At 46.3% G+C, this 19159-nt stretch overlaps 1 protein-coding gene across 5 annotated transcripts in view; it reads right to left on the bottom strand.

The window, feature by feature from the left end:
- Positions 1 to 411: 411 nt before the first annotated feature.
- Positions 412 to 19159, bottom strand: part of PORCN (porcupine O-acyltransferase) — a 33779-nt gene continuing 15031 nt past the window's right edge. Inside the window, exons 2-17 of one of the 5 annotated variants that reach the window (XM_044937568.2) lie at positions 10860 to 11242; positions 10427 to 10508; positions 10036 to 10208; positions 8671 to 8863; positions 8293 to 8336; positions 7713 to 7894; positions 7502 to 7632; positions 7369 to 7386; positions 6120 to 6134; positions 5897 to 6022; positions 5636 to 5736; positions 4526 to 4602; positions 4370 to 4433; positions 4159 to 4244; positions 2879 to 2989; positions 412 to 835 (exon numbers count right to left, since the gene is read on the bottom strand). In XM_044937568.2, the coding sequence (XP_044793503.1) occupies positions 734 to 835; positions 2879 to 2989; positions 4159 to 4244; positions 4370 to 4433; positions 4526 to 4602; positions 5636 to 5736; positions 5897 to 6022; positions 6120 to 6134; positions 7369 to 7386; positions 7502 to 7632; positions 7713 to 7894; positions 8293 to 8336; positions 8671 to 8863; positions 10036 to 10171 (1386 nt within the window). In that variant the 5' untranslated portion in view covers positions 10172 to 10208; positions 10427 to 10508; positions 10860 to 11242 and the 3' untranslated portion in view covers positions 412 to 733. Of the gene's footprint in view, positions 836 to 2878; positions 2990 to 4158; positions 4245 to 4369; positions 4434 to 4525; positions 4603 to 5635; positions 5737 to 5896; positions 6023 to 6119; positions 6135 to 7368; positions 7387 to 7501; positions 7633 to 7712; positions 7895 to 8292; positions 8337 to 8670; positions 8864 to 10035; positions 10209 to 10426; positions 10509 to 10859; positions 11360 to 19159 lie in introns of those variants that run through there. The other 4 variants (XM_044937567.2, XM_006045671.4, XM_044937569.2 and 1 more) reach the window with 4 other exon arrangements.

Raw genomic sequence — 19159 nt, forward strand, 5'->3', positions numbered from 1 at the left:
CCCAGACTATTCAGTCAGTCTCCAGACCCAACCCAGGCCTTCTATCCAATTAGAATCCACACCCCTCAGTCCTAAGGACCAATAGGCATCAACTCTTCATCAGTCTTGCTTTTCCTCCACTGTCCCAGTCAGGGCAACCAGTTAGAATGGGAATTCCTCAGTTTTTCAGCTAATTGAAACAATTAGTATCAGGCCTCCCCCACATCCAGGTATCCAATCTGTCCTGGTCCCACTCAAATCTAGCAGTACTATCCTCAGGCTCATCATTCAATCATGAAAGATAATAAATGAACTACAAACCAATCACAACCTCCCTCTTCATGGTTTCTAGCTTCCAAACCTTTATCCATGCTGTGTCCCCTTCCTAATTCATTTCTATTCCCCACTGAGCAGTGAAGAAAGAGGCTTTTGTATATTTTCTACTTTTATTTGATAATAACAAACTGTATAAAAAGGGACAAGGAAGGCGGGGAGGCCCTGGATCTCCCCCTCTCTGCTTCCCCAAGCATCCCCCACCCCTAGGTCCCAGGAGGGACCACTCCCTTCCCGCCTTGTGGTGGGGTGGGGATTGACAGGCATGGAAATGGTGTGTGTGTGTGTTTGTGTATGGGTGTTGAGAGGGGTCAAGGATGGAGAGAGGGTCAAGAATTAGAGGGCCTTCCCTCATCACCCATCAGAGCTGGCACCCTGAGGAGGGGTCTTGAGGGAGCTTGTGATGGTCCACAGATGTGTCTCAGCCTATGAGACGGTAGAAGATCCAGCATCCAAAAGTGACCCAGTGACTGGCCCAGCTGAGCTCTGACCATTTGTGGACAGTGTATGCCATGCCGTAGCCCTGTGGGAAAGAGGTGATGGTTGGTCCCACTCAGCAAGAATAAAGATCTCAGGAAAACCCATCCTTTGCTCAAGGATGTTTCTGTGACTCCACTGCAACCCTGAGTGAGGCCCCAGAGAAGAGATTGAGTACATATGAAAGGTAAGCAGACTTAGTCTTTTTTCTTTTGTGTTTTCTCCTATTTTAAAAATTTAAATATGAGACAAGGCGATCCCACTCTCTGACCTGTACTCTCCCTTATATATAAAGAGTTCCTAGAAATTGAGTTTTTAAAAAGACAGACATTAGCAAAGGAGGTGAGTAGGCCATTTTCAGAAAAGGAAAAAAAATGAAATCGCTCTTAAACATATCAAAAGATACTCAGCCTCATGCATCATCCTTCCACTCAAACTGACAAACATATCTGTGAAGTGTGAGAGGCACTCTGTTATTGTTGTGACAAGCACGATCACACACTGCTGGTGGGAGGGTGAAAAGGTAACTTCTCCATTGCTATCAAGACTAGATCCTACAGTTCTGGCTGCTCCTCTGTGAATCCACATGGATGTGACGTTATTACTTGCTGTAGCATTACTTACTATAGAAAAGGAGTGGAAAATCACCTGGGTGTTCACTGATAAGGGACAAACTATATTATATCACAATGGAAAAAATGAATGAGGATACTCTGTGTCTTTTTAAAAAAATTATTTATTTGGCTGTGCCAGGTGTTAGTTGTGGTATGCGGGATCTAGTTCCCTGAATGGGGATCAAACCCAGGCCCATTGCATTGGGAGCTCAGGGTCTTAGCCACTGGACCAAGGAAGTCCCTACTCTGTGTGTTAATGTGGGAAGTTTTCAGGAATTATGTGAAAAGAGCAACATGCAGCACAGTGTCATTCATGTGTTACCTTTAGGGTAAAAACCAGGGGGAGGGAATTAAAAATATATTTTTTATATCTGCTTATTATGCTTATATTTTAGAAGAATAGTTCAATACAATGAACAAAAGTGGGTACCCATAAGAGGATGGATGTAAGACGGTAGGAATAAGACTTTCCCCTGAATATCTTGTACACTGTTTGGTGTCTGAACCATGCGATATGCATTAACTATTTTTTTTTTTTAGCTGTGCCTTGAGGATTGCAGGACCTTAGTACCCTGACCAGGGATTGAACCTGGGCCCCAGCAGTGAAAGTGCCATGTGCTAACCACTGGACTGCCAGGGAATTTCCTGTATTAACTATTTTTTAAAGTTTTAATAAAAAACCAACAATTTTATTTAAAAAGAAGCAAAACCCAGATTTTACACATTCAACCTGAATGAAAAATCAAAAATTGTTTTTTAATGACAAAATATAAAACATAAAGTTTTATTTTCAATTAAAAATTGAACTAAGGGAATTCCTGGTAGTCCAGTGGTTAGGACTAGGTCCTTTCACTGTGGTGGCCCAGGGTTCAATTCCTGGTCAGGGAACTAAGATCCCGCAAGATGCCTGGTGCGGCCAAAAAAAAAAAAGAGAAGCAAAACCTGGATCCTGTTAGTGCCATATAAATAAACATTACTTTCAAATTGTTTTTCATTTAAAGAGGAGTAAAATCTGGAATGTGCACACTCTACCTGAATAAAAACAGTATATACATTTTAACATACACTTTTAAAGTAGAATCCAGGATTTGCACAATCAATATAAGTAAAACTATTTTTAACAAATTAAATAAAGAAAACTTGCGAGTTCTACCTAAGTAACAATATGATGAAATAATTAACTTTTAAAAAAGGAAAACTCAGATTTTATATTCTATCTATAGAAAATAAATTTTATAAGTAAAATAAACATATTTTGCACACTTTATCCAAGTAAAAGACCCAACAGTATCAATCAACCAGAGGGACAATGGGAGAGAAGGACAAAGGAGCAGTGGTTACACAAACTGGAGACACTGGACACAAGGTCCTCATGCCTTGTCCTCCACACCTTTGTTCTTATGGTTCTGATGAGCAGGTAGCACATCCCTGGGTGACCCCCAGCCCAGGGTCCCCCCATCCCCGGGCCACCTTACCTGTTCCTCTGTGGTGTCGTCCACATCAACATCAAACAGGGAGCCCAGGTAGGCTAGGTGGAAGATGGCCAGGGCCCCAAAGAACAGGTTTAAGGCTCGCACCCCCAGGCCCTGTGGAAGACAGATGGATAAGCCTGGCAGCTGGACCTAATCACTGTCCTCCAATCCCACCTGGGCAGGTGCTCCCGGGGAAACACTCTGCTGCTGCTGCTGCTATGTCGCTTCAGTCATGTCTGACTCTTTGCAACCCCATGGACTGCAGCCTACCAGGCTCCTCCGTCCATAGAATTTTCCAGGCAAGAGTACTAGAGTGGGTTGCCATTGCCTTCTCCGAGGGAAACACTCTAGGCACAGGAATAAGGATGTCCAGGGCACCCCCCCTGCCAGAGTAGGAAAGAGATGGTTCTGATCCTCCTGGAGCTCAAGGGGTATCCAAGGATGAGGATACTGTTAGCTTGAGAATGTCCAAATTGGGGGAGATTCAAGCATTCAGGCAGAGGAGGAAGAGTGATGGGTGGGGCTTTGAGTTGGGGGTTTATGGTGATAAACATTGGCTGGCTGGTTAGAGGCAAATCTGACATTCTCCATACTTCTTGTTGCCAAAAGAATGAGGAAAAAAAAGACACAAACCAAAGCAAATCGCTACTATGACCTATAGGGCCCACCTCTCCCCCTCTGACTCACTCTGCTCAAGCCATCCTGGCCTCCTCACTATTCCTCAAATATTTCAGGCACTCTCCCATCTCGAAGCCTTTACTCTGGTTGTTCCCTTTGCCCAAAATGCTCCCCCTCCTTACCTCCTTCAGTTAAAGAACTCAAAAGTCACTTCTCCACTTAAACTTGAAACCACTCATCCCTGATACTTCCCTCTCCCCTTCCCTTATGTATTTTCTCCTTGGCACTAATCACAACCTAACAAGCTACTACACTTAACTGACTTATTTTTTATTTACTGTCTCCCCTGTTAAAATGTTTGTCCCAGAGGGCTGAAATTTTGGTTTATTTTGTTCATCACTGTGTCTCCAGCACCTAGAACAATGCCGGGTACCAGGAGGTGTTCAACAGATGTTCATTGGGAAAATAAACGCTAGGTGGGTATACAGCAGTTGCTTGATACATTCTTATTAGAGAGATGGATGCCTGTGAATAGAGGTGAGGTTATGAACATGGTTCAGGACTGGAAGAGAAAGCTGGGCACCATGAGATAGATATAAGATGGAAAGAGAAATAATTTTTAATGGGGGGAGTTGACCACAAGGCTGCCTAGGCTGAATCCTCACCAAGCGATGCTGGTGTGAACAGTCTGGTGGGCACCGTTTTGATAAGACGCAGGCACTGAGAATCCGAGCCAGGCGCTTTCGGAGAACTAGGGCAGATGCGGGGAAGGGGAAGGTAAGACTGTCAGGTTAGCCTCAGGTGACAGTGGTTCCAGCCCACCACCAACCAACACCAGCCACCCATCCCATCTGTTGGGTTGGGTTCTGCACTCACCATGCTCCACGTAAGTGATAAATGCCAGGGACAGCAGTACTGCAGCCAGGTGGAAGCTGAAGCCCTGGGGTGGGGTTGGGGGCAGTGAGGTGAGTGAGCAGGAGGCCCCACCACCCCCACCCAGCTACCATCCTGATCCCACTCTGCTCTGCTCACGTGCAAGAGGGCGCTTGCTGCATAGGTGACCAGCACGGCTGAGAAGGTCCCCAGGTGGAGAGCATTCTTGAAAACATCTACGGGGGGTGGGGAGAGGTGGGGCAAGAGTCTCCTAAGCTTTTCCCCTGCCCTTCCTGGGGGGCCATTAGGGCAGGGTGAGGATACCCACAACCTCTCCGGGCCCCCAGGATGAAGTCTCTCTATAATGGCCTCCAATTTCACATTATCTAAAACTTAGCTCCTGATTATCCCTCCCAACCTGTTCCTCTTATAGTCTTTCCAAGTGTGGCCAATGTCAACTAAACCCTTCCAATTCATCAGGACCAAAAGCCTCACTATCACCTTTGATCTGCTTCTCCCCTGACTCTCATAACCAAACGCTTAGCATATTCTGTCAGTTCCAGCTTTGGAGTTTATCCAGAATTTGACTTCTCCATTTCCACTGCTGCCCTCCTCAACACCCTGTCTTTCCTCACAATAGCCAGAGAATCCTGTTACAACAGGCCAAGGCAGCCCGTGGCCCTCCTCTGCTCATACCCCTGCTCTGTCTCTCTCAGAGAAAAAGCCAAAGTCCTCCCCATGGCCAGAGAGACCCTATAGGACCAGGCTCTGTCACCTCTTAGACCTCACCTCCTGCCGCTCATCCCCTTGCTCCCTCTGCTCCGTCTCCTCACTGCGCCTCAAATGTGCCAGGTACACACCTGCCTCAGGGCCTGTGCACTGCTGTCGCTGCCTTCTGTTACATTTCTCCCATGCATATTTGCATTGATTGCTTTCTCACCTCTAGGTCTTTGCTCAGACTGGCTCCTCAGGGAGACTTGCTCTGGTTGATTTATTTAAAATTGCATCTACTCCCACCCACACACCCCTAACACTCCCAGATCATCTTCAGCTTCTCTCTATTTTTCTTACCACAGCACATATCACCACCTGAACTACTGTGTCTTTTTTAAAATTATACTGCTCCCCCCAACAAAAATGTCAACTCCACAAGGACAGAAGTTGTTTGGGAGGTTTTTTGGTCCCTACTATCTTCAACTTGTTGTATGAATGTGAAAAGGGGTGTGGGTTGACTGCCAACCCTCTTGGAGTGATGACTTTGTGACTCACAGTTATTTAGCCAATAAGACATGGGCAGGTTCCAGCTTGTGACAACTTCCACCATGGACCGGGGCAGCTCCACATTCAGTGGCTTAGAGACTGTCAGGTCCCTGTGGGCAAAAGAGACACGCAAACTTATTTGGGATTTAACCCACCTGAGAGTCACACTTTTGTTCTTAGTTGTTCCCTCCCCTGGGAGCATCCCCCCTCCTCCCTGATGCTCCTCTAGGCAGCACCCTGTGGGAGATGGAGCCCCCCAGCCCTCCCCACCATTCCAGGTGATCCTTCTCCTCGGTGAAGCCGGCCCCTGCCAACGTGGCCGTGGCTTCGGACAGAAAGCCCACAAAGTAGTTGCTGAAGTGGAAGGAGACAGCACTCTCGTAGGCTCGCAGCCACCTGGGGGAAAAGGAGCCAGAGAGAGAGGCATCATGCCCAGGTCCAGGCGTGACACCCCCCAATTGCCAGCATCCCTGGCCCCACTCCGCAGACTCACCTTACCATGGTGCCCCTAGGGGTCAGGAAGGCAGCAGAGAAGAAAGGAAAGAGAGTCAGAGAGGCCCTGGAAGCTGGTCTGAGTTGTTCATTGACAAGACAGACAGAAACATGGCAGCAAAAGAGGTGACAGTCATGCTATGATAGTCACACACATCCATCCTTCCATGCTCTGTTGGTTAGTTTCAGGTGGCTCAAATTGATGTGTGAGCTGCTCTATGATATGACATGGTCCCACCGCCTCACCTGGCCAGACATCCAGACCCAGCCACTGTTAGAGGCTGATCTCACAGCTACATGGGCAGACACACATACTATCAGACTCCCAGCTCTCTGACCAGATTCAGTGACCATAAGACACACGGAAGTCCTTTAGTTAGGCTCAGAGATTGTCAAGCACCCAGTTATGTACACATAAACAATTCTACACTTAAGACAGTCATCCTGTCAGTTGTACAATCAGACATGGTCAAAGACAGGAAACATCTTCCACTGGAAAAAGCGTAGGTTCTGGATTCAGGCCTGGGATTAATGTCTGGCTGTAGTTGGGTGACAGTGGGCAAGTCATCCCACCTTTCAGAGCCTCATTCAGCATCAGACACAATCAGCAGCCAGTAAGGAGGGGAGAAGTTCATGTAATCAAAGAGCTGGATGAAATCCTAGTCACACCAGAGGTGGATGGTCAGTCCTGCCCCTCCGTTGGACAATACTGAAGAGCCAGAGAAGGCAGATCCATAGGCAGAATCATCACAGACACACACACAACATGCCACAGATCCATTCCCAGCCACAGTTAGAGACAAGCCAGGTTTAGCCTATCTAGTGACAGCTACATGCTCCCATCACAGACAACCGCACAGCCAGCCAGCCAGCCAGAACTCCAGTCCCACACAAGGAGTCCCTGGCTGACAGGCAGAAACCCATACACACCTCTAGCCAGTGTCACAGACAGGTCAGCATCGCCAACCAACACATATCTGTTGCTCTCTATTGCACTCATATAACTTGATTCTAATGGTGGAATAGCAGAACAGATGGACAGACAGGTACAGTATGTAATGGAGTATCTACTGTACATGGAGTTATAGGGCCAATCATGGTCAAACCAAAGCCTCAGACAAACACTCAATCTCTGTCTAGTCACTGGGTAGATGATCAGACAGTCTCAGACTCACAGAACCAATCAGTTACAGACTATGCCCCCACCCCCGAGTCAGCCCCACTTGCCCTCAGCACCTGCCCTCATTTACCTGACTTTGCGTTTCTTGCTGTAGTAACAGAAGACAGATAGAAGCATTAAGAGACAAGCTCAGAGCTGGGGAGACCCCAGGTCCCTCCCCAACCCCCTCACTGCCGGGCAGAGGCCTCGAAGGCTGTGCTCACTTGCGAAGGAGGCGGTCACCATCAAGGGGAATGAAGTACGGGAAGAGGTAGGGCCCCACACAGGTGGACAGCACAAGGCACAGCAGGGCCAGCGCCAGGCTCCGGGCCACCTTCTGCAGCCATCGGCGGCTCTATGGGAATCAAGGCTCCATGAACACTGCCTCATGGTGGCTCCCACGGTCCCTGCCCACCTGTCTACCCAGGGCCTCACCAGTGGGCGACCTTGGACGGCCTGTAGGTAGCTGTGGAAGGATATCCAGGGCCCGAACACGATGGTGCCCACGAAGTAGAGGTAGCCCATGAACTCCACAGGCGAGGGCACTGCGCCCACCTCGCCCCTGTCCAGGTCGAAGCCCAGAGACACCGCCTTCATGGCCACGATCATCTGGGCCCCTACATGTGGTGCCCATGGTCAAGTGGATGAGAAGAGAGCAGGTAGCCATGGGGGGATGTGGGGATCACCAGGTGAAAGGTGGTAGGAAAGAAGAGTGCAAGGGTGGAGAGTGGGCACAGGGTCAGACAGGCAGTTGAGCAGGTGGGCCCAGGACTGGCAGATGTTCTGACTCTATAGAGAGTCAGGCACGGACATGAGATGGGACAGACAGATGGGGTGGGGGAAGAGGCATGGTAGAGAGAAACACAGACGTGAGGGGAGTCTGAGGGCTGCGTGTCCAGTGAGCTAGGCAGATGAGGGAGAAGCATGGGGAAGGAAAGAGACAGGGTGGGGGGATTTAGGAGAGGTGGAGTGGGGCTGGAGGGCTGGGGCAGGGGACAGAGCCAGGGCTGCCTACCTCGCATCTTGTGCCATGTCACGGTATCCACCATGTGCATCTCACTGAGGAAAAAGGTGGTGATCTTGGCCCTATGACTCCCCTGGCCTCAGACACCGCAAAGGGGGGAAACCAAGGTGCAGAGACAGCATATTTTCCCTGCCCTGCACAACCTCATGGAGGAAGAGTTCTCCAGGGCTCCCTCCTCCAGGGGGAGCTCAAGTGCCACCTGTCCAGGGTAGCCCTCTGGAAAGAACAAGCCTCCCAGATTTCCACCACCTCCAGAAACATCCTATGCCCTCCCTGCCCTGGACAGTCTCATGAGGGGTGCCCTGGGGACCCACCCACCCCCACCCACTCTTCTGCTGATGGTACAGGGATGAAGACTCACGCCCATACCCCATAAGCAGGTAGATGAGGATGGTGACGGAGAGGAAGACACCCCGATGGGAAGAATGTCGGCAGAGGAACAGCACGAGGTAGCACAGGAGGCTGAGCAGCACGACCCAAACCATGTGCAGCTGGAAGAAGTGGTAGAGGCTGAAGAAGCCGCCTGCCACGGTGCTTGCATGCTTCAGGTAGGATGGCAACCCTTTGGGTGAAAGAAAGAGAGAACATGATAGGGAACTAGAGGAGGGTTGGTAGAAGGGCAACCTGGGCAGAGTTTACAGCTCAGGCAAAGGCTTAGAGGTTGGAATGTGGTGGGATTGCAGGTGACACAAAGCAGGTTTTGGGGAGCTGGGGAGGCGGCTTGGGTTTAAAGAAAAGAGACATCTATAAAGGTCATTTTGGGAACCCTGGAGGAAATCTGAATAACTTATATTGGATAACACTATAGCATTGAGATTAAATTTCCTGAGGGGTGATGCTTTAGGCTATGGTTGTGGGGGGAAGATGTCCTTATTCTTGGGGGACACATGCAAGAGGATTTGGGGTGAAGTGTCAGCAGGTTATTCAAGTGATTCAGGAAGATGATCGAGCGATCGATAGAGCGAGCTAATGTGGCAGGATGTTGACAGTTGGAGAATCAGGTGATGCGTATATGAGTGTTCATTGTACTATTCTTTCAACTTAGCTTTGCAGTAACTTTGAAATTTTTCAAAATGATAAACCTGGGGAAAAATAAAACATCCATTTAAGATAAAAGAACAAGAAAAAAGAAAGTGTAGAACTTCTGAGTCTCAGATTTCCAAAATTCTCAGCATCCTATAAGAACCTTGGGGACTTGGAATCTTATCTTTTAGATAAAGGCATGCCCCGGTTTGTGGAAACATTTCAGAATCTTAGAATCCAGAAATCTTATTATGATTCTAGAAATCCAGAATGCCAGCATTTTGGAAGCATAGAATGTGAGAATTTCAACATGTCAGAATCCCCAAACCCCGTGACATGGTACTTTGGGATACATGGTACTTTCCATAGCCCTGTGACATGTGCATTTCAGAATTTTATAACCTTGGGATGTAGGCATTTCAAGACCCCAAGATTTAAGAACCTCAGCTTTCAAGAGTCCCAGAACCCAGGGATACTGAAAGGCATGGTTTGGCATGGCAGGATGAGACTTGGTGTGATGTAGCATGGGGTGGCCAGGTTAGTAGGATGTGGGGTGGTAGAGTGGGGCTTAGCCTGGTGTGATGTGGTAGGCTGGACACATAGGAGCCTGGTTTGGCAAGATATGGCAGAATAAAGTGGGCCTTGGTATGGATAAATGTGGCAGGTGTGATATGGCTTGGCATGGTGGCCCATGGTGGGGCAGGCACTTACCAAGCCTCCAGAGGAGGCGGCAGGCGAGGCATATGGCAAGGAGCAACCAAATCTGGTCAAGGCCCTGCTGGGCAGTAGGCAGGAGACAGCCCTGCAGCAGCTGCTGGAAAAATTCCTGGCGGCTGAAGGTGGCCATTGCGGACCCCCACGGATGGATGGACAGATGGATAGACCTGCCAAAGGAGGGACACAGAGGAGGCTAGCTGGGATGTCCATGGGGCAGAGATGATGCTCAAGGGACGGATTTGAGCACTCAGATTTCAGTTTAGGGTATGGTGGGGGGGAAGGTGCAAGTGTCAGGTACATCAGACTGAGCCGTCAACTGTGTGTGTATGTGTGTGTGTGTGTGGGGGGAGGGGGTTGTCCCGGGTGCCCATACACAGCCTGTGACCTGAGGTGAATGAAGGATCTGTGTTCTTGTACGCTGGGAACAGTCCGGGTCCGATGGTGATTGAATGATGTACATTCTAGGCCTGTATATCAAATTGAAGGGCTCCCTGGTTTGAAAGGTAGAGTCACACTGTGTGGAGGGCAGAGCGCGAGATCCTGTGACACTCGGGGACCGTGTGCATCTCTCCTTGAACGGAGGTGGGGGGTGTCCTGTATCCCCCGCGCGCCCCATCCCACCCCCACCCGGCCGCCAACAAAGCCCTTCCCAGGCCCGGGGGCTGCAGGGAGGTGGAGATGGCGGTAAGGGACACGGCAGAAGGGGGAGTTGGAAAGGTGATGGAGAAGGGGCCCTAGCATACGCACTGCAGACCCGCAAGGGGAGGCCGACTCAGGATGCAAGCTGGAGAGCCGAGCGTGCACCACCGGGGACCTACCTGGCAGTAAGGAAGCTGCGGTCCAAGGGGCTGGGGACGTGCCGCCGCCGCGTCGTCGCTGCCTCCTCCCGGCAGCCTCCCCCGCAGGCCGCAAGGCCGGGACCAGCTGCAGCTCTCAGGGCGGCGCGGTGAGCGGGCCCTTTAAATCCCGGGCCGGGCCGGTCGGCCAATAAGAGAACGGGAGCGGGGCGGGGACGAAGGAGGAGGGGAGCGGGAGGATTGAAGGAAGGAGCTGGAGGTTGAGTGGAGCAGGGCGCGGAGGGCGTAGGAGAGAGGCACGTTGGCTCCCGCAACTTTCCGACCTTTTAGTGTGCCAGTCCCTAAAGTGTCGTGTCGGGAGGTCTTCTGACCATCCAAGAAGAAACCGTCCAATCACCAAATTCCTAAACCGTGGAAGCCAAGATGGGAAAGATGGGGGAGGGAGGAGAGAAAGCCCGTTCCTCCACTCATCCGCTTCGCCCCTGAAACTGCCCACCCGCGCACGTCTTCGTGACACTGTTTTGCCCCCGTTTCACAGATGGGAAAATAAACCGAGGTCTCTCCTTACCCATCCTTTGAGGGAACTATGGGAATTTCCAACCCTCCCCACCATCAGAGACCGGCCAGAAACACAAGTACTGACTGTGTCACTTGGGAGCACGAATTAGGCGCCTAGGCTTTCCCCTAGGGACTCCCAGTGAGCACTTAGCTTGTCATTGAGAACTGATTTGCAGGTTGACTTCCCCACCAGACTCACTCCTGCATTGAGGGTGACCCCAGCAACTACTGAGTATTTCCTATGAACCAGGAGGCTAGTACAGAGCACCGATTTCCCGGTGGCTCAGCGGTAAAGAATCCGCCTGCAATGCAGGAGACATAAGAGACGCGGGTTTGATCCCTGGGTGGGGAAGATCTCCTGGAGAAGGAAATGGCAACCCACTCCAGTATTCTAGCCTGAAAAATCCCATGGACAGACGAGCCTGGCGGACTACAGTCCATGGGCTCCTAAAGAGTCAGACATGACTTGGTGACTAACTTAACAGTGTCCCCAACAATGGTTTGAATTTGGGCTCTATCTGCACCAACTCTGAGGATTTATGAAGCATAAATCTGATTAAGGGCCTTTTTCCAAAGGAGCATTTATTGGGCACGGATTGCAAATTTAGCTATCAAGTGGAAGGAAGAAGAAAGCTAAAGTCAAGCTGGACCCCACCCTAGCCTGAGGAGCTAAATCAAACAGGTTCTAATCAGATTAATGCCTGCCTGTATGGAGCTGGGCAAGCCATGCCCATTCCCCAGGCTTCAGTGTCCCTTTCTGTTAAACAAAATAGTGGGATTAGCAGCTATTTACTTGGAAATACCAATGGCAATTGAAAAAAAAAATGTATGTCTCCTCTCTTTAAAAAATGTTAACATAACGTTAAATAGAGTTTAAACACATAACATATATTACAAATAAAAAGTATTTAACAGTTGATCCTTGAACAGCACAGGTTTGAACTGTGTGGTCCACTGATAGGTGGGTGTTTTAAATCCTGGTGTGTGGAGGAACCATGGGTATGGAGGGCCAACTATGAATTATACACAGATTAAACTCCTCCCAGTTGTTCAGTGGTCAACTGTAATGAATAATTACACAGGCCAGGTGCAGAATTATTCATTCCTTTCCTTAACAGCAGAATACAGGCCATAAATTTTGTGAATTAGACTTCATTCTAATTTTTTCCTCAGTTTTCAAACATACTCAAGTCAACAGTGACCCACAGCACAAGCAAGAACTATTTCCTTTGGTTGCAAGACCTGGCATTTAAAACTGGAAGGTCCTCACTATGTGTATCCTGAGCATCACAGACTTGATTGTTTCCATCTAGTCTTTTGATGTGTGTGACAAAGAACCAGTCTCTAGATTCTAGGAGATATAAAGGGCATCTACAAATCAATAAGAAAAGGACAAGCAATGCACTAGAAAATGGACAGTAGACATGAATAGGTAATTCACAGAAGACACCTGAAATGGCCAATATGTATATGAATAGATAACTGAATCTTTTTAGCTATCAAGGAATTGTAAAATTAAAACAACAGGTATGATTTCATATCTGCTAGATGTGATGTTTTATATTTTTACCACTGGAACTTAGTAGAGAGTGGACACTCATTAAATATTTCTCAGACTTTGTAAACTGTATAGTCATTATGGGTTATGGGTTCTAGGACATTTTTAATGGTCTCCCTGTAATTAAAGAGATGAAAATTAAACAAAGAGATCTCATTCTTTGCTTATTGTTGTTGTTCAGTCACCCAGTCGTGTCTGACTCTTTGTGACCCCACGACTGCAGCATGCCAGGCCTTTCTGTCCCTCACCATCTCCTGAAGTTTGCCCAAATTCATGTCCATTGCATCCTTGATGCCATCCAGCCATCTCATCCTCTGATGCCCTCTTCTCCTTCTGCCCCAGCAGTATGGACTTTTCCAATGAGTCAGATGTTCACATCAGATGACCAAAATACTGGAGTTTCAACGTCAGCATCAGTCCTTCCAATGAGTATTCGGGGTTGATTTCCCTTAAGATTGACTGTTGATCTCCTTGCTGTCCAAGGGGCTCTTAGGAGTCTTCTCCAGAACCGCAGTTCAAAAGTATCAATTCTTCAGTGCTGAGCCTTCTTTATGGTCCAGTGCTCACATCCGTATTTGACTACTAGAAAAACCATAGCTTTGACTATAAAGGTCCGTAAGTGGGTGATTTTTCTTTTAATTGTCCTCTCAAGCCAGTCACCTCTTTTGGGGGGATCCAAAGGCATCAATTTTTCAGTGCTCTGCCTTTTTTGCAGTCTAGTTCTCATAACCTTAGCTTATTAGATTGGCAAAAACAAAAAAATTGCCAAGCCTCAGAATAATACCATTTTTTTCCTCTCTCTCCTTCTCTTTTTCTCTCTGTATCTATCTATAATTTTTTCTAAAGTATTTGATCATAGTTGCAGATGTGATGCCCCTTCAATTAAATTCAGTATGAATTTTCTAAAAACAAGGACGTTTTCTTACGTTCTTACCAGCAGAGTATGAGGGTTTCGATTTCTCCACATCTTCTCAAGCACTGTGTTATCTGACTCTTTTGGGTCTAGCCATCCTAGTGGGTGTGCTGATACTGTTGTTTTATAGGAAAAGGAAATCCTGGGTCACGAGCTGCCTTCCTTTATCAGGTCTTTTGGATTTCTTCCAATCTGGAACAACATCTTGCTCTTCCATTAACTGACACGATCTTGATGTTTTTGAAGAGCATAGGTCAGTGCTTTGGAAGAATGTCCTTAAATTTGGGTTTATCTGCTGTTATTTCAAGATTAGATTTGGATTATGCATTTTTGGCAGGAATTCCACAGCAGTGACGCTGTGTTCTCCTCAGTGTCTCCAGAATCACAAAGTATTTGTTAACTCATTTAATTAATACCAACTCAGACATGTTGGTATTAATTTTGATCATTCAATTAAGGTGCTGTCTTCCAGGTTTCTCCACCGAAATGTACTCTTTCTCCTTTGTAATTAACATTAAGAAGTATCTTGTAGGGATATACTTTGAGATTATGTATCTCTCCTATTTTTCCTCAGAACTTCCACTCACCAATTTAGCATCCATTGGTGATTCTTGCCTGAAGCAATTAGTATTATGATGGTGGCACTGCAGATGGTGACTGCAGCCATGAAATTAAAAGACGCTACTCCTTGGAAGGAAAGTTATGACCAACCTAGACAGCATATTCAAAAGCAGAGACATTACTTTGCCAACAAAGGTTCGTCTAGTCAAGGCTATGGTTTTTCCTGTGGTCATGTATGGATGTGAGAGTTGGACTTGAAGAAGGCTGAGCGCCGAAGAATTGATGCTTTTGAACTGTGGTGTTGGAGAAGACTCTTGAGAGTCCCTTGGACTGCAAGGAGATCCAACCAGTCCATTCTGAAGGAGATCAGCCCTGGGATTTCTTTGGAGGGAATGATGCTAAAGGTGAAACTCTAGTACTTTGGCCACCTCATGCGAAGAGTTGACTCATTGGAAAAGACTCTGATGCTGGGAGGGATTGTGGGCAAGAGGAGAAGGGGACGACAGAGGATGAGATGGCTGGATGGCATCACTGACTCGATGGACATGAGTCTCAGTGAACTCCGGGAGTTGGTGATGGACAGGGAGGCCTGGCGTGCTGCAATTCATGGGGTCGCAAAGAGTCGGACACGACTGAGCGACTGATCTGATCTGATCTGATATGATATGATGATTTTCTTTTATTAATACATGTATAGCCAGTCCCAAAGAAAGGCAATGCCAAAGAATGTTCAAACTACTGCACAATTGTGCTCATTTCACATACTAGCAAGGTAATGCTCAAAATCCTTCAGGCTAGGCTTCAATAGTACATGAACTGAGAACTTCCAGATGTACAAGCTGGATTTAGAAAAGGCAGAGGGACCAGAGATCAAATTGCCAGCATTCATTGGATCATAGCAAAAGCAAGGGAATTCCAGAAAAACATCTACTTCTGCTTCATTGACTATGCTAAAGCCTTTGATTGTGTAGATCACAACAAACTGTGGAAAATTCTTAATGAGATGGGAATACCAGACCACCTTACCTGTCTACTGAGAAACCTGTGTGCAGGTCAAGAAGCAGCAGTTAGAACCAGACACGGAAGAGTGGACTGGTTCAAAATTAGGAAAGGAGTACGTCAAGGCTGTATATTGTCACTCTGCTTATTTAACTTATATGCGGAGTACATCATGCAAAATGCCAGGCTAGATGAATCACAAGCTGGAATCAAGATTGATGGGAGAAATATCAACAACCTCAGATATGCAGATAATACCACTCTAATGGCAGAAAGTGAAGAGGAACTAAAGAGCCTCTTGATGAGGGTGAAAGAGGAGAGTGAAAAAGCTGGCTTGAAACTCAGCACTAAAAAAAAACAAAACTAAGATCATGTCATCCAATCCCATCTCTTCATGGCAAATAGATGGGGAAAAAGTAGAAACAGTGGCAGATTTTGTTTTCTTGGGCTCCAAAATCACTGCAGATGGTGACTGCAGCCATGAAATTAAAAGACACTTGCCCCTTGAAAGATGGGTCAATGACAAACCTAGACAGTGTATTAAAAAGCAGAGACATCATTTTGCTGACAAAGGTCCATATAGTCAAAGCTATGGTTTTTTCCAGTAGTCATGTATGGATGTGAGAATTGGACCATAAAGAAGGCTGAGAGCTGAAGAATTGAGGCTTTTGAACTGTGGTGCTTGAGAAGACTTTTTTTTTTCTTTGCATTTTCTTTGTTTTCAATTAATTTATTTTAATTGGAGGATAATTACTTTACAATATTGTGATGGTTTTTGCCATACATCAACATGAATCAGCCACAAGTATACCTGTCCCCCCATCCTGAAACCCCTCTCACCTCCCTCCCCACCCTACCCTTTTGGGTTGTCCAAGAGTACCAGCTTTGGGTGCCCTGCTTCATGCATCAAACTTACATTGGTCATATATTTTACATATGGTAATGTACATGTTTCAATGCTATTCTCTCAAATCACCCTATGCTCACCTTCTTCCACTGAGTCCAAAAATCTGTTCTTTTCAACAATCCCACTGCTGGGCATACACCCCGAGGAAACCAGAATGGAAAGAGACATAGGTACTCCAATGTTCATTGCAGCACTATTTACAATAGCTAAGACATGGAAGCAACCTAGATGTCCATCAGCAAATGAATCGATAAGGAAGTTGTGGTACATATACACAATGGAACATTACTCAGCTATAAAAAGGAATGCATTTGAGTCAGTTCTAATGAGGTGAGTGAACCTGGAGCCTATTATACAGAGTGAAGTAAGTCAGAAAGAGAAAGATAAATACTGTATATTAATGCATATATATGGAATTTAAAAAGATGGTACTGATGATCCTACATGCAGGGCACCAAAGGAGACACAGATGTAAAGAACAGACTTATGGAGAAGACTCTTGAGAGTTCCTTGGACAGCAGGAAGATCAAACCAGTCAATCCTAAAGGAAATCAACCCTGAATATTCATTGGAAGGACTGATGCTGAAGCTCCAATACTTTGGCTACCTGATGCGAAGTGCTGACTCAATGGAAAAAAAACTCTGATGCTGGGAAAGATCAAGGGTAAGAGGAGAAAGGGGCAACAGAGGATGAGATAGTTGGATGCCATCACTGACTCAATGGACATGAGTTTGAGCAAACTCCAGGAGAGAGTGAAGGACATGGAAGCCTGGCATGCTGCAGTTCATGGGGTCATAAAGAGTTGGACACAACTTAGTGACTGAACAAACTGGAATTTTACTGGGAAAAAGAGCTTTGTCTTCTTCTCCATGTATTTATTCATTTGTTTGTTTCAGTATGGGACTCATAATTTACAGGTTAAAATTTTAAAATAGTTAAAAGTTATTATTGTTTTGTAGTTATAAAAGTAGCTTGAGGTAAAATTTGCATACCATAAAATTCACCTGAGTTAGTTGTACAATGCAAAGGTGAAGTGAAGTGAAGTGAAGTCGCTCAGTCGTGTCCGACTCTTTGCAACCCCATGTACTGTAGCCCACCAGGCTCCTCTGTCCATGGGATTCTCCAGGCAAGAATACTGTATATGTATATAGAATATAGTATATTTATATAGGCTTAAGCAAAAATCACCAAAATCTAATTTTAGGACATGGTGATCACCCCAAAAGAAATCTTATGACTGTTAGCATTCACTCCTGTCCCTGAGCCCTAGGCAACCACTAATCTCTTTCTGGATTTGCTTATTCTGAACATTTCATATAAATGAAGTCATACAATCACAAATCTTTTGTGTCTTGTTTCTTTCACTGAGCATAATTTTTTAAACTGTGATAAAATACACATAACATAGAATTTAGCATCTTAACCATTTTAAGTGCACAGTTCAGTGATTAAATATATTCGTGTTGTACAGTCAACACCACTATCCATCTCCAGGACTTTTTTCATCTTTCCAAAGTTAAACTCGATACCTATTAAACACCAACTCCTTCTTCCTTCTTCCCCCAACCCCTGACAACCACCATTTTACTTTCGGTTTCTAGGAATTTGGGCTGTCTGAGGAGGCCTTACAAATAGCTGTGAAAAGAAGAGAAGCAAAAAGCAAAGGAGAAAAGGAAAGATATAAGCATCTGAATGCAGAGTTCCAAAGAATAGCAAAGAGAGATAAGAAAGCCTTCCTCAGTGATCAGTGCAAAGAAATAGAGGAAAACAACAGAATGGGAAAGACTAGAGATCTCTTCAAGAAAATCAGAGATACCAAAGGAACATTTCATGCAAAGATGGGCTCGATAAAGGACAGAAATGGTATGGACCTAACAGAAGCAGAAGATATTAAGAAGAGGTGGCAAGAATACACAGAAGAACTGTACAAAAAAGATCTTCACGACCCAGATAATCACGATGGTGTGATCACTCACCTAGAGCCAGACATCCTGGAATGTGAAGTCAAGTGGGCCTTAGGATGCATCACTATGAACAAAGCTAGTGGAGGTGATGGAATTCCAGTTGAGCTATTTCAAATTCTGAAAGATGATGCTGTGAAAGTGCTGCACTCAGTATGCCAGCAAATTTGGATAACTCAGCAGTGGCCACAGGATTGGGAAAGGTCAGTTTTCATTCCAATCCCAAAGAAAGGCAATGCCAAAGAATGCTCAAACTACCACACAATTGCACTCATCTCACACACTAGTAAAGTAATGCTCAAAATTCTCCAAGCCAGGCTTCAGCAATACATGAACTGTGAACTTCCAGATGTTCAAGCTGGTTTTAGAAAAGGCAGAGGAACCAGAGATCAAATTGCCAACATCCTCTGGATCATTGAAAACGCAAGAGAGTTCCAGAAAAATATCTATTTCTGCTTTATTGACTATGCCAAAGCTTTTGACTGTGTGGATCACAATAAACTGTGGAAAATTCTGAAATAGATGGGAATACCAGACCACCTGACCTGCCTCTTGAGAAACCCATATGCAGGTCAGGAAGCAACAGTTAGAACTGGACATGGAACAACAGACTGGTTCCAAATAGGAAAAGGAGTACGTCAAGGCTGTATATTGTCACCCTGCTTATTTAACTTATATGCAGAGTACATCATGAGAAACGCTGGGCTGGAAGAAGCACAAGCTGGAATCAAGATTGCCAGAAGAAATATCAATAACCTCAGATATGCAGATGACACAACCCTTATGGCAGGAAGTGAAGAGGAACTAAAATGCCTCTTGATGAAAGTGAAAGAGGAGAGTGAAAAAGTTGGCTTAAAGCTCAA

The sequence above is a fragment of the Bubalus bubalis genome, chromosome X, assembly GCF_019923935.1.
Source record: "Bubalus bubalis isolate 160015118507 breed Murrah chromosome X, NDDB_SH_1, whole genome shotgun sequence".
Lineage (NCBI taxonomy): Eukaryota > Metazoa > Chordata > Mammalia > Artiodactyla > Bovidae > Bubalus > Bubalus bubalis.